The sequence below is a fragment of the Ceratotherium simum genome, chromosome 9, assembly GCF_057802395.1.
Source record: "Ceratotherium simum simum isolate JZ-2026a chromosome 9, ASM5780239v1, whole genome shotgun sequence".
NCBI classification, from domain to species: Eukaryota; Metazoa; Chordata; class Mammalia; order Perissodactyla; family Rhinocerotidae; genus Ceratotherium; species Ceratotherium simum.
In genome coordinates this window covers 54,063,428-54,088,790 of record NC_141908.1, presented here as the reverse complement: position 1 = coordinate 54,088,790, position 25,363 = coordinate 54,063,428, and the positions used below count along the sequence as shown (strand labels likewise).

Sequence of the window (25,363 nt, the reverse complement as noted above, 5' to 3'; positions counted from 1 at the left end):
CTTTGTACCTCCAGACTGAATTTTTTATGCATGTGATTTACTTGCTAAAAAATAGAAAGGATGGTATTAAGGGTTTTGTTCACTTTTTAAAGCTAGATGTTAGAATTATATATTTTGAAATTCATTTGAATGCAACTGGGCGCAGCATTAAACAGCTTTTTAAAACATGAAAACCAAAACCTGGAATCACTGGAGAGAAAGACATTTCTAGAAACTGGTAATTATGTGCAACAGTAGCAGTTCAAAGCAGATTATCCCAATCTTTCTTTTCTATTTCTTAACTATAGTACCACTTCGGAGAATTTTTATTTTGTTGAACTCTATCTAGGTGAGAGTTGGGCCTATGCAGTTTCAAACATGTTCACCAAAGAATGAACAGCTATTAAAAAAGCAAGGGCAGGGCAGATAATAAATATAAGAAAAGATGAACAGAAAATTTTCCTATAGAAATGGAGGGAAAATGATTTAGCTTTAATAGTTTTTACAAATCAGTACTTTGCAGTCTAGAGTTCAGCAGTTGTCACTAGATCCATTTAACGTGTCCTGCTTTCAATCTGGGTATATTTGCTGACCTTCTTCGAATTCAGAGACCTAACTCCTAAGGCGCAGTGGCAAGACTTGCTTCACTCCTCCCCTGTTTGCACTCTGTTGTAGTCTCACTCTGTCTAACCAAGGAGTATAAACTTTTCCAAGGACATCCAGAAGAAAAATTCACAAAGAGTTCCTCCTTGCCTTTTGTTGACTGTAAAATCAACCTTCACAGAGATGTTCCTGTACAACCGGTGTTACCAGTTATTTATTCAACCCCCTTCAGTGCATATTTATTGAACATCTTTTCTGTTTTACTTTATTGTTTGATAACTCATTCTGTCATTCTCTGCAGAGGCCTAAGCTAATGGAGAAGGAGAAAGGGAACTACCATTTGTTGAACTTCCTATGTACTTAGCTTTGACTTAAATATTCTTATGTAATCCTCACAACCATGTGGGGTAGGGTGATGTTATTTCTGTTTTCTAGATGCAGAATCTGAAGAACGATTTTCCCAAAATCACCCAGCTAAGAAACAGCAGATCCAGAATTTAAACTTACTCTGTCCGATGCCAAAGCCTAAGGTTTTCTGTTAATGCGTAGGGACTTGCCTGCCCCTGGCCAAACCCTATTTCAAGACTGCAAGGCTGGTTTTGTACTTAGACATGAGCAGATGCTCTGGGATCTTATGTAAGCATAAGTGTGTGTGCTCTGAGATCTTATTAAGCAGTGAGTTTCTTGGTTTTCATAGTGTGAAGAAGATATTGGATTCACTTGGTTTCATGAGTCACTGAACAGAAATGTAACTTTTCTGTATAAGAACAAGGTTTTTATACCTTTTTTCACATTTTGATAATCATTTTTTAGAAATCAAAGATGAACTTTTTAAAATTCAGCATTTCATCTTGTCTTTGTGTTGACTGATTTTTTACATTTGTCTATTTCCCATTGAGGTTACCAAGGGAGCGGGAACTTTATTATGAACTACCTAGTATTTTACAAAGTTCCTGGGTGTCTTGTTAAATGTTTGTTGAATAAATGACAATCTTTAAGTGGTAAACTTTTAAAAGAGAGGATTCTTTTTTTGTCCTTAGATTTGCAATCTTCCTTTTCATGGCTCTTTTTTGTAGAACAGACGGATCCATTTCCCATCTTGCTCAGAGATTTTCTGTCCTGTCTTTCAGATCAAGGAAGGAGAGAAGTCTCTGTCAGTCTGTACTGTGATGCTGTTCTTTGTATAACTTCCAAAGTAAAAGAGAGGGCAATTCAGAGTAGGCAAAGAAAGCTTACAGTTCCTTTAGTAAAAATAATGCCACTTTTTAAGAAAAATCAGTCACAATTCCAAAATTGAAATTCATATTCTTGTCCTTTGAGCTTAAGTTTTAATTAACCCATATCATGAGTTAGTTTAGTTGTCTGATCAGCTCCGTTAAGACTGGAAGTTTGATTGGACTGGCAGCCTAGAGCTGAAGTACAGGCTGAGGAGGGATTGGGAATTAGGAATTATGCATATGGTCTCTTGAAATCACTGAGTTGAGAAAGAAAAGGACAAACTTACTTACACTTTTTTGCCCAATAACCTAGAGGTAGCCAGGAAATCCTCACCTTGGATGGATTAGAAATAGCCACATTGTAAAGCACCAGGAAGTCTAACCCGAGACTTCCGCTCTTTCAGGCTGACCATCCCAACCCAGGAGAGGCCAGTTCAGCCATCTTCCCTTCTGCCCTATCCTCCCATACTTCTCCGATTTCAGAAGACAATTGAGTATAAAATGGCTGCCACCATTGCTTGGATAGTCCTTACTTTAAGTGCTATGCCCATTGTGGAAATCCCCACTGTAAAATCATTAGCCCTGCAGGAGTAAGATGGTTTAACCTCTCGTTGAAATGCCTCTGAATACAACTGAAATATAAAGGGACTTAGTGTTAAACAATGCTATCAGTGTTTATTGTTGTAAGAACCTTATAAAAATTATAAAGTAGCTTTCCATGTTTATCCATGACAAATAATGTATATTAATAAAGAGGAAATAATCAAAGCAGTATATTAAACTGAAAAAAGCTTTTATATTTAACTTTGTAGAAATTTTACCTTCCAAATTTTTAGATTTACATTATAATGAAAATTTACTTGAAAGAAGTATGTCTTTAACATGGGAGGAAAATAGAGAATGGGAAAGTGGAATTATATAGATCATTCACTTGAGGGTAAATCAAAATTTAATTGCTTTTAAAGAACCGAAAAGTGGATAAATTTTATTTTAGAAGAAGGACCAGCATAGATAGAACGTTGGATTCTAGATTAAATAATTATTAAAGTCTAATTTGAACTGCAGAAACAGAGATACCTCACACCATTATAAAACAAATTTTGTTTTCTTTTTTAAGGACAAACTAAAAGTGAAATCTTTAGAAGTTTCTAACTCCTTTCCTTCTGGAATATAACTTATACTAGAATAATATTGTTGCATAAGTTCGTAGTCCTATTTAAACACTTTACTAAAACAGCTATTATTTTAGCATTTTTGTTCATCTCTGTTCTGTGTATTTGTAACAGTGAAATTACAGTATCCTTTCTGATTTGTTTAGTGTTAATTAGGTTCACTCGGGGCTACCTCGAGGAGACCATGATACTGGCCCTCGGTGCCTTTTGGCATCAGCTTTCATTCAAGTCAGGGCACGTTTTTGCCTTTGTCTTCTTGCAAGGACACTGATGCTAGTCCTGCCAACTTGGATCCATTTCAGAGGTTGGCTACAGGAAGCAAAATAACTGAAATTATCATAAAAGTAAACCATTCTCCAGTTTTTAAAGTATGTCACCAAAGCATGACCCAAAAGTGAAAACAGAATTTCTAGAGTCCGATAGTTTATGACTATATGCTGTATATATAGTAAACATTTCTTGCCCAGACTCAACAAGCAGACACAGAAGAATGACTATGTAAAAGGGAAGAACAAGTCCTTGACCCATGGCTAGAAATAGCAAAAATGTGTTTCTGTGCCATCCTGCCCCACTGTATGACTCAGGTTCTGGAATCAGTTCTACTTTAAATGATTGTTGACGTCATACTCAGGTGAGCCCTAAATGGAACTTTCCCATTAAAAGTCATAAATGCTGAAGTCTAAAGTACATTGAATATTTTTATGAATAAAGTTGAAGAGAACATGTTAATGTAGAAATTTCATATATTATGGAGTTGACCAATTGAGTATAGAATGTGTTGTAATAGGATATGAGGTTCATTTTCCCCTGTTTTTCCTACAGGCATAATGAACTGGCTTAAAAAGATAAATAAGAATAAATTTTTCCTTCTAGAGTAGGCGTGGTTTTGGCTAGTTATTCTTAGTTGTTGCAAGTTCATTCTTTGTGTTCAAAAGTTTAATTTTTTGTATTTCAGACGATTCATAGAAATTAGCTAAAGTTTATTTAACAAACTGAGAAGACACACACAACAAAGCAATAGTTTTTTGTTTTTGTTTTTTTTTCCAGAAAGAATTCACTTGCTTACTTTTCTTAAAAACATCTTTCCCATTTCATTGAGGCAGATTTGGAAGTCAAACCAGAAACTTCAGGCTCTACTACGATGGAAAGCACTTTGTTGGGGAGAAGCGCTTTGAGTCCATCCACGATCTGGTGACTGATGGATTGATTACTCTCTATATTGAAACCAAGGCAGCAGAATACATTGCCAAGATGACGATAAACCCCATTTATGAGCACATAGGATACACAACCTTAAACAGAGAGCCAGCATACCAAAAACATATGCCAGTCCTGAAAGAGACACATGATGAGAGAGATTCTACAGGCCAGGATGGGGTATCAGAGAAAAGGGTAAGCTACCATGAAACCACACTTTATCTTCTTCTGTTCGGGATCCTTCTAAGAAAGGCATTGTTGCCAGAAGAGATTGACTTTTCCATGGTCAACTGAGATTGACATCTCACAGCTTTGAAAGGATGTACATTTTCCTTAATGTGTAGTTTCTTAATGTGCTGCTGAGTTTTGTGTGTATCTAATTCTTGTTCAGTTAAAATATGTCAGGTATATTTTTGTACTCTTGATTATTTCCTGTTTTATCATAGTTTTAAAAATATGTTGGAAAATGGCCCTAGTAAAAAAGTTCAGGGGTTTTGGTCAGAAGCATAACTTATGGTCAAGAAAAGATAGCTATATTACATAAGAAATTGAGCAGTTGCATTATCTATCAAAATTACTTTTTTGTTTCCCTTAAAGATAATTCACTTTATAGATAATTCTGTTCTTTAGCAAAAGGATATATATCCATATTTTTTAAATACACATGATTAAATTCAGTCTATCAATAACTTATACTATTTTGAGAATGAGTCAGTCTTGAGTAACAGGAGGATTTATCTCTTTATGGACTCTTAAGAAGTAATTAAATCAGGAAGATTTACTTTCTTTAATTGTAAAAGACAATTTAAGTTTTTCCTTTGTTATTTTTAATTGTAATATATTTAAGGTTAACATCAGAGGTTTTAACTCCTTGGCATTAAGATGATTTTACTTTGAAAATTATCCCTAGCTTCCCCCTCACCCCCAAGAAAAGAATTTCCTGATGTTTTATATTGTGTGGGATTTAGTTGGGGGCATTTTATGTATTCTAACTGGAATTTCATTAATTCATTCTTATATTTTCGAGAATCTTCAGTTGCCATGTTAAAGAAATGCAGTATTGTATAGTGGTTTGAGCTTGGATTCTGTCACCAAATGGATTTGTGTGCAAATTCTGCCATTTTACCAGTTGAATGAACTTTGGCAAGTTACTTCATTTCTCTGTGCTTTGACGTTCTTATTTGTAAAATTGTAATAATAATCAAGTTGTGAGGATCGATTGAATGAGATAGTACGTGTAAAATAATTAAATGGTGCTTGGCACGTAGGAACCACTCAATGTGAGTTTGGTGGTAATGTTATCATAACAGCCCTATTACCTCAAGGCAGCATCCTAAAATACTTCCAGTTGTCTTGGAGTATTTAGGTAGAAAATGGAAGTTTTAAATGTTCATTGTCCAGCCCAAGTTTTAGTTTCTGGCAGATCTTACTTAGAGCAGCATTTTGTGGCTACAGAGAAACCAACATTTTAAATTACAGACTGTAGAAAATTTGTAGAAAATTGTTTTTTATATGCTCATATTTGTTAGGAACCACAAATCTTTTTTGGAAGTAACCAGAATTTAGAATCCTAAATGCATGCTGTATTTAATATTGTTCTTTTCACTCTCTAATTCCCATTTTCTCACTTTTGGTTATTTTCCATTCATGGCACTTTTCAATAATGCTTGTATTTAAATATCTAATACTGATATTACGTGTTACACAGATGTGCTAGAATATTTTAAGTTAACATTTGTGAAGTATTTTTAAAAATGTGTACCTGTGAGTCTTTCAAATTTGATCAGCCTAATGATAACCTTTGCTAATGTGTTCTGTATATGTTTTTCAACATCAAGGGATTTGAGCTAACGACATTTAGCTATTTAACATTGGGCTACTCATTTAACTTCACAGTGCCTTAGCTGCCCCTCCTACAAAGTGAAAATAATATTCACAGAGACAAGAGACTGAGGTAGATAATACCTAGAGGACCCTTTTAGCTCTAAGGATCCATGATTTCCTGTGGATTCTGGCAACATTACATGTTACGTTACCTGGATTCTCTTGTGCCGATGGCCAGTGATAGCTACGTAGAGTGAAATAGCTGGTCTGGAAAAAATCTCTCTCCAGTAGTACATAATTAAGAATCATTTTAAAAATTACTCTTTGCTTTAAACTGCATGCATCTTAAATCTAGTTGGCTTAAAATCTACTCACTCAAAAATAGATTTATTTTATTTACAGGTGTCATCCAACAGGACAGGGATGATGACCTGTTCAACAGCTTGAAACATTGATTCCCTGTCACAGTGGATGACATTTGTAAGTAAAGACTATCATTTTTAATTAATTTAAAATACCTATTGACACAAGTATGGTTTAATACATATTTTACTGGGTCCTGAATAGCTAAGCCCTTCTTGTCCAGGACTCCTTTTTCTCAGAGGCAAAAAGTGTTGGTTTTGCAGGAGTTAGTATGCTATTATGAAAAGGATACTAGTGTTGGAATTAAGAGCTAGGTTCTAGTTAGACTACAGGAGTTGATTTTATGCGTCACTTTGGGCAAATTGCTTCACTTCTCTGAGACTGCGTTTCTCCACGTTTAACAGTTGGGCTTTGAACTAGATGATCTCCAAGGTGTGTTTCTTACAATCTGTGATCCTTCAAGGAGGGTGGGGTTGTAGGAGACAACGCAGGACTAGAAAGAGCCCCAAAGTGGGGTCTTGAAAGGTGAGGTCTGGTTTTAGCTCATCCACCTGCTCACTGTATGACCTTGAGACAGTCGCCTAGCCTGTCTGGACTTCAGTTTCTTCATATATAAGACAAGGAGTTTCCTACAAAACATTAATTTTATAGGATTGTAATAAATACTTACTGCAGAAAGGGTTCTGTGCTCAAATGGGGTTGATAAAAAATAAGTTTATGTAGAAAACTTAACTGTTTCTTTTCTGTAGGCTTCTCAGCTTTGTTAGTGACCTAATGTGCGTTGTTACTCTCCAAAAGTGCTCTCAAATTTGTCTGAACCACCCTGCCACTATTCAGAGCATTTTAGAAAAATAATGTTACATGAAACCCGCTTTGGGAAATGTTGAACCAGATGATCTCTTAAGGTCTTTCCTTGTTCTAAAATTGAAGGAGGAGAATTCCACGGGTATTTTTTTTTCAGTCCTTAAGGAATAAGTTGAGCATCTGAGCTTTTGTGAAAGGTTAGAAGGATGGTTTTATGGCCATAAAGTTTTTTTGCCACAGGAAGTAAATCCTGAAGATTCTTAGTCATCCCTAGGAAATATGGTGGCCTATTGTGAGGGGAAAACTTTTTTTTCCAGGTAATATTTATGTCATTTTTCTCATTAGCTACTTAAGTTGCTTCCTCAGTTTGATATATCAATTAGAAACTTAAAAAAATTTTTTGGGGGGCCAGCCCTGTGGCCTAGTGGTTAAGTTCAGTGTGCTCCGCTTTGGTGGCCCGGGTTTGGTTACCAGACGCGGACCTACACCGCTTGTCAGCCATGCTGTGGTGGTGACCCACATACAAAATAGAGGAAGCTTGGCACAGATCTTAGTTCAGGGCCAATCTTCCTCAAGCAAAAAAAAAATTTTTTTTCAAAAAATATTGAGAGAGGGGCCGGCCCCGTGGCTTGGCGGTTGGGTGTGCGCGCTCTGCTGCTGGTGGTCCGGGTTCGGATCCCGGGCGCGCACCGACGCACCGCTTCTCTGGCCGTGCTGGGGCCGCATCCCACATGCAGCGGCTACAAGGATGTGCAGCTATGGCATACAGCTATCTACTGGGGCTTTGGGAGAAAAAATAAATAAAAATTATAAAAAAAAAAATATTGAGAGACATTAAATCACAAAGTTGCAGGCTGTTGAAAAGCCAGACTTCTCTTCTAAAATGGCTTAACTTTAGCAGTCCACGCTGGCCAAGAGCCCAGCTTTTATTAGTTACTTGTTAAAAATTTATCTTGGAACTGTATTTCAATAGTTCCTTCTTCTAAGTAGTGATTTTAATATATTTACTTCAACAGATACTGGACCAATGGCTGAATGCAATAGTTTTTATGATAATTTTACTTATTAATAATGTGATTTTAAATCCCCAAAAACCATGCTTTAGAAAATATCTCATATAACTGTTAATAATATAAAATGTCAAAGAAAATATATAATTTGCATTTTAGAAGACATGCTATTAGTCAGTCAGAACTCTGAATCTAGCCAGGACCTCTTTACTTCTGGATTTAGTCATCTAAATTCCAAACTGGCCTCACAGGTGAGGATGACCTGTGATGGAGAGTGTGCAGTATCGCTCTGTGTTGGTTTTATGAAACTTCGCCCAGCTTTTAGCCTCTGTGTGTGTGTGTGTGTGTGTGTGTGTGTGTGTGTTCTTCCTCTGGAATTTTGGAATGAATGCAGTACTTGGCATATTGTTGTATTAATTGATTCTTAAGGAACTTCTCTTACATTTATTTTATTTATTTATTCTTAAGGAACTTCTTTTACATTTATTTTATTTATTTTTTTAAACAGTTATTTTAATTTTATTTATTTATTTTTTCCCCCAAAGCCCCAGTAGATAGTTGTATGTCATAGTTGCACATCCTTCTTGTTGCTGTATGTGGGACACGGCCTCAGCATGGCCGGAGAAGCGGTGCATCGGTGCGCGCCGGGGATCCGAACCCGGGCCGCCAGCAGCGGACCGCGCGCACTTAACCGATAAGCCACGGGGCCGGCCCTCTTTTACATTTAAATTCCATTGTGTAAAGACTTCTTTGGGGATCATCAAACTGCATACGTGTTGAAAAGCCTTGTGAAATTTGAAGTGGAAGTATGATTGAGGCCCTGCCCCAAACTGCCATAACTACTGGAATTCTTTGGATGCCTCCATAAAATGCCAGGAGTCTTTGTCCCCTGGAATAGCAAAAGGAGTACAGGCAGTCTGGTCTGCTAATGGTCTTAGTCTCCCACAAAGCAGCTCTTCTAAATTTGCTTTAAAAAATATATAGCACATTATCTGTGTCCATATAATCTCAATGTAGAAATCAGCAGGAAGGCCATACTTAAACTTAATCATTATAAAAGTAACAATACCAAAGGAGTGGGTGGCATGAAGCACTCTGCAGAAAGCTGCATTTGCTTTCTTGATTTTGTGCTTTCCCAGGCTTTGGAGCCTTTTTTTCTCCTTCCTTGTTCCTCCCCAAGCTCTGATCCTCTTGTTCTCCTTTTTAGCCCAGCCTTATCTACATCCGTCCCTCTCTCCCCCAGTCACATTTACGTGTTCAAGTCTCCACCGTGGCTTGTTCAGGGTTAGGATCAGTTGTTCCAGGGCTGGACAGGGTCCTAGAGAACTGCCAGATGTGCCCAGGGTCACTTATTTGCATTAAAAATCCAGTTTAGTAATTTATGAGGAAGACGACAGTTCCATACAGAACTTCTAATAATGGGTTTATCCTCCTCTGTAAACATCATTCTTAAGAAATCAAGTAGAGTTTAAGGAAAAAAAGCCTACATGGTCAGTGTATAAGTATGTATTCGTCTGTGTGGTCTTGAGCAAGCCTTAACCTCCCCGGGGCTCAGTTTGCCCCAATTTCTAAAATGAGGACTATGGATGCCATTGCACTGGTGGCTATGAGTATTAATGAGATTTTGTAAAGTAGCCTTCCTTGTAAAGGTAAAGTGCTGTATGGTGCATTGTTGCACTCTGGGATCAGATCGATCAGCTACCAGATGCCCGTTCATGGGTCTGAGTACTAGTCCCCCAGCCTTTGCTAGAAACAGCACGTTCAGGTTTCTCTTCAAGATCCATCTTTTCAGTACTCGAACTGCCTTCTGCATTCCCAAGATAACATCAGAAGGCTCCTAATTGATTCATCAGAAAAGTGGAGTTTCTCGTTGAATAATACTGTGATACCTCTAATTGTGTCCAATCAGGAAGCATGTGTCTTTGCTCAACAATGTGCTAATGACTTTTAAGGCTAAAATATGTTATTTTCCTATGGTATTTGCATTTTAGTATTGACCAGTATTTTAGCTCTACTTTCCCTGAATGTTAGACAAGTAAACCCTTCTTTCTGCTTCCCCGCCTGTCAGTGAACTTTTATTGAACGCACGCTCCATGTTGAGCCCATTAGGATCTCTCAAATTTCCCATAACTTCTAAGTCTACCTATTCTCTTCACTCCAGCTGGGTAAATCCTCTCCTTCATTTGCCTTAATATCTTCACACTTCATTTTCTAAATAGTCTTTCATGAGCTATCTCTATAAACAAATTCTTCTTGTCACTCAGAAGTTACCTTGGAATTTAAGCAAGTTAAGGGCATGGCAGAAATATTGTCCCCATTTCTTCTTTAGTCTCCTGAAGTAACTCATCTCCTGTGAAAATTACTTGCATTTAATTCAGCACTTATTGCTTGCCTCCTATTTGTAAGGAAACAGGCTAGGCTCTGGAAGGGATAAAAGATGTACAAGATTGGGGCCGGCCCGGTGGCGCAAGCAGTTAAGTGCATGCGCTGCGCTGTGGTGGCCCGGGGTTCGCCGGTTCAGATCCCGGCCACACACTGATGCACCGCTTGGCAAGTCATGCTGTGGCGGCGTCCCATATAAAGTGGAGGAAGATGGGCACAGGTGTTAGCCCAGGGCCAGTCTTCCTCAGCAAAAAGAGGAGGATTAGCATGGATGTTAGCTCAGGGCTGATCTTCCTCACAAAAAAAAAAAAAAAGAATGTACAAGATATAAGCCCTGCCTCGAAGAACTTACATTTTAATGTTTTCACTGTTTCTATCTTATTTAATTAACACTTAGATGTCTTGAGCGGGAGGCACACTGCCTGTATCATCTGTATAGTGTTATAGGAGTTCAATAAATATTCAGTTGGACTTACTCCGATTTGAATTTGCTGCTATGATAGCCCCGCAGATCACAGGAAACACTTTTGTAGACAAGAACATTAATTTTTCAGAATCATGGAATGGAAATTAATATGACGTTGACATTCCACCCCAGGTTTAAAGCTTTATTCCCTCAATGTTATTTCACTTTTGATTTGGCACCTTAAGTTTTATATAAATAGTTGTTGACTGACTAAATGAACAAATAAATGAGTATATTTTATGAATTCAGCCAGATCCAAGCCCTAATATAAACTAGTCCTGAGACTGAGAAAGAATAGTATAGTAATTGGACTTGATTTGGTAGTTTATATTTTTCTCTTTAAGACCTCAATCCTTAGAATGTCTCTGTGAGGTAGGGAGAGCTGTTTCTCGTTCCACAGATACAGCATCTGAGGTACAGAATAATTGTCTTTGTGACATGAAGTAGTTTGTGAGGGTGGTGACTAGATGCACCTCTTTAGGGATATATTCAAAGAAGCCAAGATGGCAGAGTGGCATCTCCCCAAACTCATGGTCATCAGTCGTGTGTTCGGACATTCTGGACCCCACCAGAGAATCTCATGCTTGTAATGATTAAAGAAAACTCAACTGGGGCCCAGGAAATTATTTGCGTGAATCTCATCTGTGCTTCCATCTTATCACCCACAGGAAGGATTAGTAATTGAAAGCCATTAGGGAAAACCAGATGGGAAGAGGAAGATAGGAGATAAATATTAGTTCCCCAGCTCCAAAGAACCAGGCCAACGGAAGACCAAATTGTAATTTTCCAAGCCAGCTGCAGTTTTGGAAGGTTTCTGTATATGGGCCAATTAAACAAATAAAGTAACTCTTAAATTACTGGTTTGAGGATTGGAAAAGGAAACTATTAGAAATTCTTTCACAATTGCTATTTCAGAGTCTCTAGCATTTTAGTGGGGAAATAATCATTAGTGGCAAGATCCCCATTCATTTAACTTTGTGAAACAAAAACCAACTCTCGTGGCTTTAGGAGGGTAATAGCATTTTGGGGTCCAAAGCAAGTGGAGACTATCAAGCAATCAACTGGCCTTCCCATCATGATGCTCACAGACTAACTTTGTGGTCAATTATAAAAGAATCAGCTCTCCAGTTTCAGTAAATCCTTACATTAGATCTCATGCTGAATGATTTGGATTGGTAATTTTCATCTTATGCTTTTTGCTCCATTGTATTACCCTTTATATTTGGAGTCATTTCTGTTTTCTGCTAATATTTAGACCTCTCAGAGACTGGTAAGTCGTAGCTATGCCCTGAGCCTTTCCTTACTCATGAGAACGTAATTGTTTTTATATGGCCTCATAAGTTAGTCCTTAACTCTTTTGGGGTCTCCTTCAAGATAGTATGACTGGTCAAAAATGCTCATACTTGAGCATTGTAATAATTAGATTCTCTCAATAAGAAATCATGAACATCTGTAACAGCTACTCCTGCTCATGTTCGTTGCCGGCTTTTCAGTGTGCTGCTACATTCTTTTCGCTGTGGTTTGTTCAGTAACTTGAATGAGTCAGCCCTTTCATCCTCTATTTCCTTAGCTTCTAAAACCATTCAGTGAAACTTCACTCAGTGCTATAGTTTTCCTGATGACCTAATTTACATGATTAAATTTTACATCTCATACAACTTAAACATTTTCCTGGATAATTTCTGAGTTACTGCAGCTTGTACTTGTTGACCAGCAACGTTTAATAAAAAGTCACCTTTACTGTAAAATTTCCCTCCAAAAGCGGAAGCTTTTCTATACAAGCTGCAGCTTGTTTAACGCATTCTTAAGAGATTTACACCTGCTGTCCTTTCGCCCACTCAACAGGAAGGGGTCCCTGGTGTGGGTAGTTTGCTGAATAACTTTAGAATGACTTTGGGCTGCTGCCCAAGTTCATAGTGAGGAAAAAACTATAGTCCCCTGTCCCTTGAGAAAGTTCTGGTTTTCCTTGTAATGGAGAAACTCTACAGATGAGCCTATATCTCTTTTATAGGCTCATTTTCCAAGAATGTTGATGTCAGCTTTATTGAGATGTTATTTACATACAGTAAAATGCACGCAGTTACACGTACAGTTTGATGAGCTTTGACAAATGTATCCACCTGTGTAACCACCAACCACTACAGTCAAATATACGACATTTCATCACTTCAGACAGTTCTCTAGTGCCCCTCCGTAGAAAATCCCACCCCCACCCCCTGCCCCAGGGCAATCACTGATTACATTTATATCAGGCCAAGAAATTTTTTTTAAGTGTTGATATGACAGGTGACATCCTATTTTATGTTTTAGTTTTCCACATTTGTAGCACTCCTGACTGTCATCTTTTCTCTTTTTATTATAAACACATCATCTTATTATCTAAACACATTTCATTTTTTTTATTTATTTTTTTGTGTGAGGAGGACCAGCCCTGAGCTAACATCCAATGCCAGTCCTCCTCTTTTTTGCTGAGGAAGACTTGCCCTGGGCTAACATCTGTGCCCATCTTCCTCTACTTTATGTGGGACGCCACCACAGCATGGTTTAACAAGCGGTGCATCAGTGTGCGCCCGGGACCCGAACTGGCAAACCCCGGGCCGCCGCAGCAGAGCGCCCGCATTTAACCACTTGCACCACCAGGCCGGCCCCTAAACACATTTTAGACGTAAAATTTATCAGGTCTTTTTTTTTAGGGAAATATGAGCAACAAGGGAATTATTGGTGGGTAGTAGTGATTGCAAGGCATTATAACTTGTTGGAGGTTTCAATGCTATCATTATGGACTCTCTACTTTTTAATCTGTAATAGGGACTTCAGTAAATTTGGGTACACAATGTGAGAGGATTCTTAGGTACAGGGAGGAAGATCTCTGCTGGGATCTTGGACCTGAGCCAGAAGCACTTAGCCAGCTAGAAGGCGGCCAGCCCTCCTTTAATCACTGGCTGTCCCATTGCCATTCCTCTCTGGCCTGGAATAGGTCCCACAGGAGGTATTAGTCATAGTCACAGTTGTTGGGGAGAAAGAGTGTCCCCTACTTTCTGAATATTAACAGTATCACATGGTACCAGGTGTCACAATGAGAAAAACTACCATTTCTGCTTTCCCCTCCCAGTCTACTCAAAGGAGAAAAGTCATTGTTTGTGGTAGTGGTATGATTCCAGAATTCCTGTAGAACACCACTAAAGCTTTTTTTTTCTCCAGCTTTATCGAGGCCACGAAAACACTTAGATTTCTCTCCCTAGAATCCTTGAAAGCTTGTAGGTGCAACCCACTCAAGAGTCCTGTAGACTAGAGAGTTCTTATCTGCCCAGTCCCAGGTGAAGAACGGCATTCTCTTGTGTAAGAAGCCCCCATGGGTGGACTGTGTGTCCTGGAGACATGGTTATAACTTTTCTCCTGTCTTCCTCAGAAAAACCTATTGGAATGTGAGTGAATGAGGGGAATGTTAAAATAAGCAGAACCTTGACTTCACTCTAATTTCTTAAAAATAGGTTAAATCATTTGCATGTTAATTTTGGTAGTCGGTTTCAAGGCACTTTGACTAGAGTAGGCCTTCCAGTGATCTGGAATTGCTCCCTAAGCAAGCAGGCCTCAGCGGCTCAAAAACTCTTTTTGTGACCCTCTTTTGGAACTCTGCATAGTTTGTTGGCTGCATTGTGGAGGTCTAGTGTTTCTTAAGGCCGAGAGGACTGGGAATAGTGGTGGCGAGAGGAGAGTACCAGAGTGTGAAAGTAGTAGAGAATTGTAGAAATGTTTTATTTGCACCGACTAGCTTGTCATGTTATGCCGATATATAAAAAGGTGATATTCATGAACAAGTCCAATCGTGTTACCTAAAACTGTTCTTAAATTTTAAAAAATGAATCATGTATTGATATATCTAATTAATGAATTTAAGAGAGTTTTTTCTTTAGTCTTAAAGAAATACATATTCTTTATAAAAAAATTTGAAAAATGTGAAGTAGAAAAATAGAAGAGAGGGGATTACTCATAGCCCCACCATCCAAAGATGACTGTATGTTAACATTTTGCTGGATTCCCTTCTAGTCTTCCTATGCATAGATTACTTTAAACTTTTATATTTTTATTATACAAGTAATTCATGTGCATTGCTTACAAAAATAATAAAGCAATGAAAAACAATAAGAATGTAAAAATCACACCAAATCCCACTATTGACAGATAACGTAACCAATAATACTCTGCTGTTTATCCTTCCAGAGATGTCTGTATGTGTGTGTATGTGAGAGAGAAAGAAAAAACATGTTTCTTGTATATAAACTACTTTGTAATTTGCTTTACTATTAGGTTATGAAAAATCTTTCCATGTGAGCAAATGTATTTCTGCTTTATTTTACAAGTCTATATAATGTTCCATTGTTTTGATATATAATAATTATTTATCCAGTCTCTTAATATGTTTTTATTCATTTATTCTATAAATATTAATTAAGTAGCTGATTTGGGCTGCTGTGCCCAGTATTGAACAAGACAATCATGGATCTTCTCATGAAACTAATTTTCTGTCTTGTACACCTAGAATATTAAAAAGAAACTTAAAAATTATCATCATTTTAAATGATGAAGAAACAGGGGTATAGAGAGAGAAAGTCTTTTTGCCAGGAAATCTTGTTCTTAAGTGATTGGTAACCAGTGCTCTTTATCCTGCATGCTGTATTTTTGTAGCAAATCTTCCTTAAGTAATCTTTTCTTTAAAACATTAAGTAAAAATGTTTTTTGCTTAGTTCAGATTAGGATTACACTCTATAGAGTCATTTTAATAGACTTTCTAAATTCAGAAATTTGTTTATTCTTGCAAAATAAATTTTTCCCTTCAAATAAAAGATTTATTTCCAGAACATTTAATGCTCTAAAAATCAGTATTTCTTTAGGAATAAGGATATCCAAAAATTTAAGTTTATAAGTTAATTAACTTTGGGGATAAGTTAAAAAGCATATACAGTTCTTTTTCTTGGAATACCATATCTTTAAAATGTACAAAACTTTTATATGAGAGAAATGTATTTCTGTGTTTGTTGAATATAGAAAGTTGTACATTAGCTTCATATAAAATCGTAGCCAAGCTTGTCTATTCTTTAGAGTTACCCAGTTCTAAATTAATGAAGCGTTTTGAGGGGAAAGGATTTTCACATTTTCTGTCTGCGGCATGCATATGGGGGGCTTAGCTGGAACTATTATTTAAACTAGAACTATTTTGCTATCTTGCAGACATAACATTCTAATTACCACTTATTTCAATGTGAATAGTGATTTCCCTTTGTCCCCTTATAGATGAAACCCCCCAAAATGCCTTTGCCTAGTTAATGAATATGACAGATGCTTTTATTTGGAAGCAGTGTTCATGGTTAGTTCAAAGGAGGTGATTTTTTTTCATATATATATATTTTTTTTTAATTCATAGTGATATTACATTGTAAACAAGTATTTTTAATATTGTACTTGGCTTTATACAGAAATATTCTAAACTTTTAAGCTTAATTTATTTTTCTCTCTAAGACAGAATACTTAAATAATAATAGATCTTTAACATTGAATGTGGTGTTAAGACTCATGAAAGCATTTCTGTAGCCGTGGATCCTAGTGTTTGGTCAAAGCCTGGGAGCAGTCCACTGCATCTGGTTCAAATGCTATCCTTATGCTATTCCTTTCCTCTCTTAATTCCTTATTTTGGAGATTTGTTTTCTGCAAAGATCAACCTTTACCTCAAATAGAAGCACTTCAAAAGGAGCTTTGAGTATCACATACTATCTCCTATTTATCCAGCCATTCCCACATACAACACCCAAAACAACCAAGTTTTTTATTGTGCATCTCCTTGGGACAGGAGATCTGGATCCTCATCTTATGACTTTAATGGTATCACTTTAAGCATGTCATCAACCTCTCTGGGCCTCAGTTGTAAAATGAAGGATTCAGCTTCATGGATGTCATTCAGGTCCCTTCTAGCTATCATGATTCACAACCCATAAGTTCTCTTTGTTAACCCTCAAGAGGTTTTTCTCTTTTGTGAGGAATATCAGCCCTGAGCTAACATCCACACCTCCTCTTTTTGCTGAGGAAGAGTGGCCCTGGGCTAACATCCGTGCCCATCTTCCTCCATTTTATATGGGACGCCGCCACAGCGTGGCCTGACAAGCAGCGCGTCGGTGCGCGCCCGGGATCCGAACCGCGGGCCGCCAGCAGCGGAGCACGTGCACTTAACCGCTACACCACGGGGCCGGCCCCCCTCAAGAGGTTTTTCAAACTTCAGGTTCTGTACTTCTGAGAACTTATTATTCTAGGAGGTAGAACAGGCAGGTTACAGGCTTGGCTCAGGTACTGACTAGGATTGTAAGACTTTGAGCCAGTGACCTAATTTCCTTTGGCCTCAAGAAATTGAAGGTATCTTCTGGCTCCCCAGTTTATATGTCTAAGGGTTATAAAACTAAGAATAGTAATAGAAATGACTAATACTTATTGAGCTTCTATATGTCAGAAAGTGTGCGAAGTCCTTTACCAGATTATCTCCTTTAAACTTTATAGCAATCCTTTTGAGGGTAGGTATTATAATAACACAGGTATCTTTGGAGATGATAGATTTATGGTGACTTATCACAGGATTCTACGGGTGTGTTTTAATCGTGCATCCTTTATTTTTAAGAATGAAATCACAGAGGACAACCAGACCCCTCCACCAAATACCCCTTGCTGTCATCATAGAGACTGAACATTGGACTGTATTAGTATTTAGACTAAGTGGGTCACTGTATTTTGAGTAAGTGGATTACTGAAAAGGGAGAAGTTGGGGCCAGCTCAGTGGCGTAGTGGTTAAGTTCACGCCCTCTAAGCGGTGGCCCAGGGTTCATGGGTTCAGATCCCAGGCGTGAACCTATGCACTGCTCATCAAGCCATGCTGTGGCGGCATCCCACATACAAAATAGAGGAAGACGGGCACAGATGTTATCTCAGGGCCAATCTTCCTCACCAAAAAAAAAAAAAAAAAAAAAACGAGAAGTTAAAACACCTGGAACCGTCCAAAGGAAGTTGAAGTGTGGTTTAGATGGGCACTTCACCCACTGAGGTGTGGCACTCTAGATCTGCAACTCTTATGTTCAGTTGTTAAAATAATCTCTTATCAAATGTTAAAAGAATAAAAAGATTCCAATTTACAGATTAAGAAAACCTATGACTATGGAATTTTTTAATATAAAAAAATGAAACAAAATATCCTTCCTTATAGTGTAGCTTAGTTCTCTGACAATTGCTTGTGTCAAATGCTACCCTCTTTAAGTACCACAGAAATGTAGAAATCCAAATAGTCTTGTTCTTTTCCTAGGAACAACAAAAATAAATAAAGGATTTTATACTTATGTGTTAGTGTAAATCGTACATAAATGTGCAAAGCTGTCAATAATTCAACTTGTGAATTTTAAATCACAGTATACTTAGTAGAATGAGATCTGGATAAATTTCTTCAAAGTTTTGATAATTGAACCAGATTAAATGATTAACATAATTTGTATATTAATGAAATATATTGGTAACTAAGATTTAGAATAAAGCATGTCACATTTATTACATTTAAGATGTCAGCACACTTTTACATTTTCAACAGTTGACTTAAATTCAGGTTGACATCTTAAGGTTTTCATATTTCAGCCTTCAAAGTGCTTATTAGCATTTCATTGTCAAAGTTGAGGCTTACTTAGCTCTTTGAAACCGACAAAAGACCTCTGAGTTGACAGTCACCTCCTGAATAAACAAGATTTTGAAGGCAGTTCAAGTGTTTTTCAAATCAATACTTGAGAGACTATATGTAAAATTTAGTGTAGAGAGTTTATTATAATTTAGAAGCAGAAAAGAAAAATGAAGCAAACAAACAAACCCTCTCAGCTTTTTAACAGAATTTGACAGTTTATTGTTTTCCACGGGATCTCTCGATGAATAAGGATTAACATTCATAACTATAAAAGAAAAAAGATATTACTTATGATAATACTTTTTAGAAATAATGAAGTAAATTAAAAAAATAACTTTAATGTAAAATAAACTTTTGGGGAAGTTCTAAAGTATACAGTCATAAATAGTTTTTGTTTAAGGAGCCAAATCAGATCAATGTTCTCACCAATGAAGCTTTATATACAATAGAGATGCTTTCGGAAATTTTGATTCAGTAGAATCAACATGGGGCCCAGACATCTATTAATATATTTGTCTTTGTGTATACGTGTGTGGGAGGGGGTGTGTGGGTGAGAGAGAGAGAGAGAGAGATCCTGTTGCACAGTAAAGGTTACAACTAATGAATTAGATCAGTGGTTCTCAAACTTTTTGGACTCAGGACCCCTTTACACTTCAGAAATTGTTGACCTCAAAGGACTTTTGTTTGTGTGACTTATATCTATTGATATTTACTATATTGGAAATTAAAACAGATTTTTAAAAATACCTATTACTTCATTTAAAAAACAATAATAAACCCATTATATATTAACATAATAGCATTATTATTAAGATAACCATATTTTATTAAATAAGTTTAATCAGAAGAGTGGCATTTTTTACATTTCTGTAAATCTCCTTATTGTGTGTCTTAATATTAGGAAAACAACTAGATTCTCATAAGTGCTTCTACATTCAGTCTGTGGTGATATGTTGTTTTGGTTGAAGTACATGAAAAAAATCTGACCTCATACAAATATACATTTGGAAAAGAGAGGAGTATTTTAATAGCCTTTTCAGATAATTGTGGACAGTTCTCTTTGATATCACACCAAAACTGGATTATTGGTAGTTTCTAAAGGTTACTTGCAATATGGAATCTGAAACCTTATCAATAAGCATTTCTTATTGTGTTGCACTAAAATCCATTGGTCTATCTTGAACTCTGAATGGATCTTTCAACTATGCATGATTCTATAACATCGTGCATCTGTCGTTTAGGAAATACTGGTTCACTGAGTTATGTAGGTCTTCCAAATATTGATACATTTCCTTATAATGTATCAAAAAAAATCACTTTTGTTAACATCATCAATTTCATCAGAAAACTCATTTAAGTAGTAGGAAGCTGTCAAGTTCAGGGTGGCAGACACAAAATTTCCAAAATTCTTATTTTCACTTGAAAGTTTGAATTTTATCATTGACTGTCAGTTGTTTTCCTTGAGGTGCAAGGCTCACTTTGTTCAGTTTTGAGAAAATGCCAAGTCTGAATAACCAAAATTTATGTTAGTCATTCTTCCAAGTAAAAAAATGGTATTCTATGGAAAAAAGCAGCTAGCTCAGCCTGCAACTCAAACAATACTCTCCCTCGAGAAAACCATCCCTAGAAGGAACCCAGATATCTTTTACATCGTTTGGTATGAGGCTCTTTCTCTTTTATTTATTTATTTTTTTTTATTTTTATTTTTTAAAGATTTTATTTATTTATTTTTCCCCCCAAAGCCCCAGTAGATAGTTGCATGTCATAGCTGCACATCCTTCTAGTTGCTGTATGTGGGACGCGGCCTCAGCATGGCCGGAGAAGCAGCGCGTCGGTGTGAGCCCGGGATCCGAACCCGGGCCGCCAGCAGCGGAGCGCGCTCACCTAACCACTAAGCCACAGGGCCGGCCCAAGGCTCTTTCTCTTTTAGAAAGTTTTTCAAATGTGGAGGTGTAGAACTCTAAACAGTATAATCCACAGCAGAAACAACAGAGGAGATAGAAAAAAAAAAAAACCTGTCTAAACATGTGACCCACAATAACTAATTATGCTATCGTTCATTAAAAGCAGTACCATTGGTATAAAATAATATGTTGAATTCTATACTTAGTATCTCAAAGACCAGGTTCTTTTAAAATTGGAACAACAAAGAAACAGTATTCCACTGATGACATGATTTGATATTTCTAACAGTGAAAAATGTAATAAAAGCATCCACTTAAAAAAAAATCTACAGCTGATCCTGCAGGAGGAGATATTTTAGGCAAGTTTTTTTTTACATCATACTTTTATTTTAATGTCTTCCTTATTAAGACATGCATTTGCAAATAGTTTCATCTTGCAGTTTTCTAACAAGTTATGCATTTGAGTTCATGGGAAGAAAAATAATCAAACTTTAAGCTTACTAATGGTCGATACTACCCAAATTCTGTTTTACTTCTAACACTTTTTTGGAACTCATCATTACAAAGTATTTTTATTCATCCATAAATTTTCATGCACTTTGCACTATGCCTTTGATATTGGTTGTTTTGATCCTGCATATTAATTTAAGCCACAATGATTCAACAATCTTTAGAACTGAAAACTGCAGTTCATGAGTCCTAAGCATCCTTTGTACTTCAGGTGGCACCTGTTCTCTTAACACAGCAGATGTTTTCAATTCAGTCTCATCCTTTAGTCAGCTATGTTGCTAAGATACCTATGTTGTCACAGATTTTCTCTGTAACATGTTTTCAGTTCATATTTGCATACATTTCGGCTGTCAAATGAGGAAACAATATTTAAAGTGCCTTTCTTCCTTGCACCTCTGGCCAGCCTTTACTTTTTTAGAACTGAGCTGTAAGACACTTAAGAAATGGCCATTATAAGAAAATGGCCATTTTTTTGGTATTAAATCTATTCTGGCAGTATTGTAAGGGCAGGAGGCTGGACTCATTCCGACAGGCATTTGTCCATGAGTCTGAAGAAAAATTCATGAGTGCCATGAACTTCGTGTCCTCATTCATTCCACGTTTAGCATCTTGCTTTGTTCCAAGCATGGTGATAGCAGTATTGACATCACCACCACTGCCTAGGTTCTGAGAGCTCTCTGCGTGCTAGGTGCTGAGAAGGCGTGCTTTATGTCCATTCCGTACATTCTACATCCATTATCTCATCTCATCCTCCCTGCAACTCTGTGAGATAGGACCACTATCATTCCGATTTTACAGATGAAGAAACAGACTTCTCCTACGATCCCATAACTAGTAAGTAGAGCCGAGATTCTTGTACAGATAGTATTTACTCAAGAGCCAAGCTTTTAACCACTGAACTATACGTAGCACTGAACTTTAGTTAAAATTTTTCAAAAAAATGTTTTAACTCTATGGAAAGGGTGATTAGGCAGATTAAGGAGGAGGATTTATAAATGGCTGCTCCCCGTCTGCATTGTTTCTGGTAAGAGGACTGTATGAGGTGATCCGCAAACTACCCTGTGGTTTGGGCATTAAAAGGCTTTTGAAGGCCCATTCATATTGTAAGAAGAGAGAGATCTGGGGTGGCGAGATTGGTAGAAGTCACCTGTTTGAGTCTCAGAAGGACTGGGAAAGGAGGAAGCAGCTTGGGAGGAGGGCATAGACATAGATTTCGTGAATAAATTCAACCTTTGTTAGGAAATAATTATTAGGATTAAAAAAGGATGAAAAAATCCATTACCCACCCAATATTTATCCTGATTATTGTTAATTCATTAAATATGTATTTATTTGTTTAACATCTGGTCCTTGTGAAAATAGCATGGGGCCCTAATCTCTGGTATTCACCGCAGTTTCACTAATGCCTAGAACATAGTAGATACTTAATAAAATATTTGTTGAATGAAAACTATTTGAGAGTCTTGTATTGTACATATACACTTTGACCATTTCTGTATTTTCTTTTAATGAATTTGTGGGCTATATAAAGTATTTACACTTTCTCAGGCCACATCTCCAGAACCCCAAATCCTTATTTTTTAATACTATATTCTTTTAAAGATAAAATGCATCCTAATTACTCACTGCATTGGCCATTCTGGAATCTCTCTTATAAGACTTAGTTAATTGTTTACCCATGAGATTGGAATGGCTTTCCACCTTGTAAATTATGTATGTGTGTTTGGTGAATTTTAATGGAAAGCTTAATTACCTATTTCTAAAGACAGCTTAATTAGTTGCTCAGGAGACTATTCTCTCAATTCATTGGTTTGGAGGGTAGTTTTGTTGATTGGTTTTTATTTAAGGAACAGAAAAAGCCAATGCAAAAACAAAAACAGGCATGCTGCTCCATGACTCGCCTTGAAGCCCTGGTAAACATTTGACAAAGAATCTGCATGTATCTAAGTAATAGCAACGTATCACTTTACCCACCACCATCAAAATAATGAAACAGGCTTTTAAAAATGCCAGAAATTAATCACCAAGGCTGACCTTACTTCTGTGTATGTTATAAACCATTTGTCAGGCTTAGAGCTGAATTGGGGGTGGTCCTTTTCAGCTGTGAATATTTCTGCTTGCTGATGGTTCTGGGTCTTTGTGACCGTGGGCCTTACTTAAGGCAAGAGTCAGGCTCGTCTCATGTTGGGTGATCACATCCCCAGGGGAGCACAGCGGAGTGGGGAGAGGATAAGGTGTGAAGTCAGGAGGCCTGGGTTTCCATCATGGCTCCTTTGTTTACTGATATCTCCCCCTAAGCAAATACCTTAGGATCGCTGAATTTTCTTTCTGAAAAACGGGAAGGTGAGGATACAAGAAATAGTGTGTGTGACTAAGCACTTTGTAGAATCTAAACCTCTGTGTAAGTGCTACTGATTTGGGGGCAGTGCAAGAACTGGGCCTGGATTTTTTTTTTTAACCAAACAGAAGAATATAGTAATTAAAATTATTGTAAAGTAGGGCTAGAACAGGATTATTAAGGCGGTTACCTCCCAGATTACTTCTTGCTATGCACCAGGGCCATTAGAATCAGGCTTACTGCCATAAGGGGCCTCTGAGGCCTCCCTCAGTCACCCAAGACTGCTGTCCTGAAACTAGATTGTGAATTTACTGCTACTTGGCAGGGATATATGCCAAACCTAAAGATAAATATGACACATCTTCCTAGAGTGTCAATTTTACCCAATAGTAATTGATTGCAAACATTTTTATATTAACATTTTTATATTGGTTTATTATGGCGGAACTTAGCCACCCCTGGTGCCTGCACGTTCCTGGTCACTGTTGGTCACTGTTGGGGACATTTTGGTGGAAACGGTAGTAAAGCACAAGCCTAAGCTGGCCAGACAGCCTTAAATGACATTTGGCCGTACCAACCTAAGATCTTCCATTGCTCCTTACATTGTCTCCCATTAACCTGTCCTTTGTGGAGGAGGAGAACGGCATGGTGAAGCCCTCTTGATACATTAAAGTGTCACTAGAAGATAGATGTTAAATCATCCTCTAATCTTTTCTTCTTCCTCCTCGCAGCAAGTGTGACTTGCTGTGTCTTATTCTCTAGTGTACTCATCATTTGTGTGCCTGGTCCAGATGCCTCAGATCGCTCTAAAGATGTCGAGTTCCGTACGAGACACTAGTAGATAGATAGATAGATAATTAGATTCCTTTACATATATTATATATATAAAAGAAATTAGATTTATATATATATATGGAAGAATCTATTTCTTATATAAAGGAGAGCATTCAGGTTAGAGGTTGTTAAAGTTCTCAATTTTATTAGGATCCTTTGAACTAATAGGAATTTGTAGATGAAATACTATGGATATGATATGAAAAGTTTATTTTAGAAAATACCCAGGTGCAAGCTATTTTTATTTTTTTAACATCATTATCTTGATGTAAAGCATGCCATGTAGCAGTGTCATTACAAAGAAAAGACAAGTTAATGTCTGGCAGTGAGGTGAACAGTGAACACATCTATGAATTATGTCCATGCTTAGATGTCTTCTCAGGGTAGTTGTTTATGAAAGTTAAATCTTTTACCTTCAGGCCACTCTTGCCATCTTCAAATAATAAAAATGGGTTTTCAAAAGTGAAGTATATTACTTCACAAATATACTTGATACCATGAGTCAACATTTATCTTTATTGAGGCTTAAAATGAATATTAAAATAAATTATTAATTGGAATATTCTAATCAAACTATGCATATAGGAAATAAACTTTTATAACTTAAAAAAGTCGGTGACAGATCCTTTTTAAAATAACCAAATCACATAGCCTTTGCTCTAGCCTAATCAGTGGAAGTCACTAGAGGAATGAGAAAACTAAAAATAGGGTGCCTGGCTTTTATTCTGGTACACTGGCTTGCTTCTGTTAAGTTGGTGATTGCAAAGGACTGAAATAAGCTCACATGGCAATTTAAAATCTGAAAATACTCGTAATGTCAATCTGAGTCTGCTTTTTAGTTGTATTTTCCATGTATATATAACAGCTAAAAGCTTTTTGAAAAAGTCCATGATTCAAGAGTTTTGCACTGGATTTAAAGTCCCTAATTGTTGATAAAGTGTTAAAACTTCTCTAATTTCATCTCCTCTGTTGTTACAGAACAACAGTAGTATTTCTTTAAGTCTGGGTAATAGGTATCGAAAATTTGGGTAAAATAAAACCCAAAAATGTTAATGATACAT

At 37.0% G+C, this 25,363-nt stretch overlaps 1 protein-coding gene across 3 annotated transcripts in view; it reads left to right on the top strand.

The window, feature by feature from the left end:
- Positions 1-25,363, top strand: part of CHN1 (chimerin 1) — a 192,051-nt gene that overhangs the window by 111,335 nt on the left and 55,353 nt on the right. For all 3 annotated transcript variants that reach the window (XM_087435410.1, XM_004426645.3, XM_087435409.1), the window contains one exon: positions 4,075-4,363. In XM_087435410.1, coding sequence (XP_087291536.1) covers positions 4,075-4,363 — 289 coding nt within the window. The remainder of the gene's footprint in view (positions 1-4,074; positions 4,364-25,363) is intronic.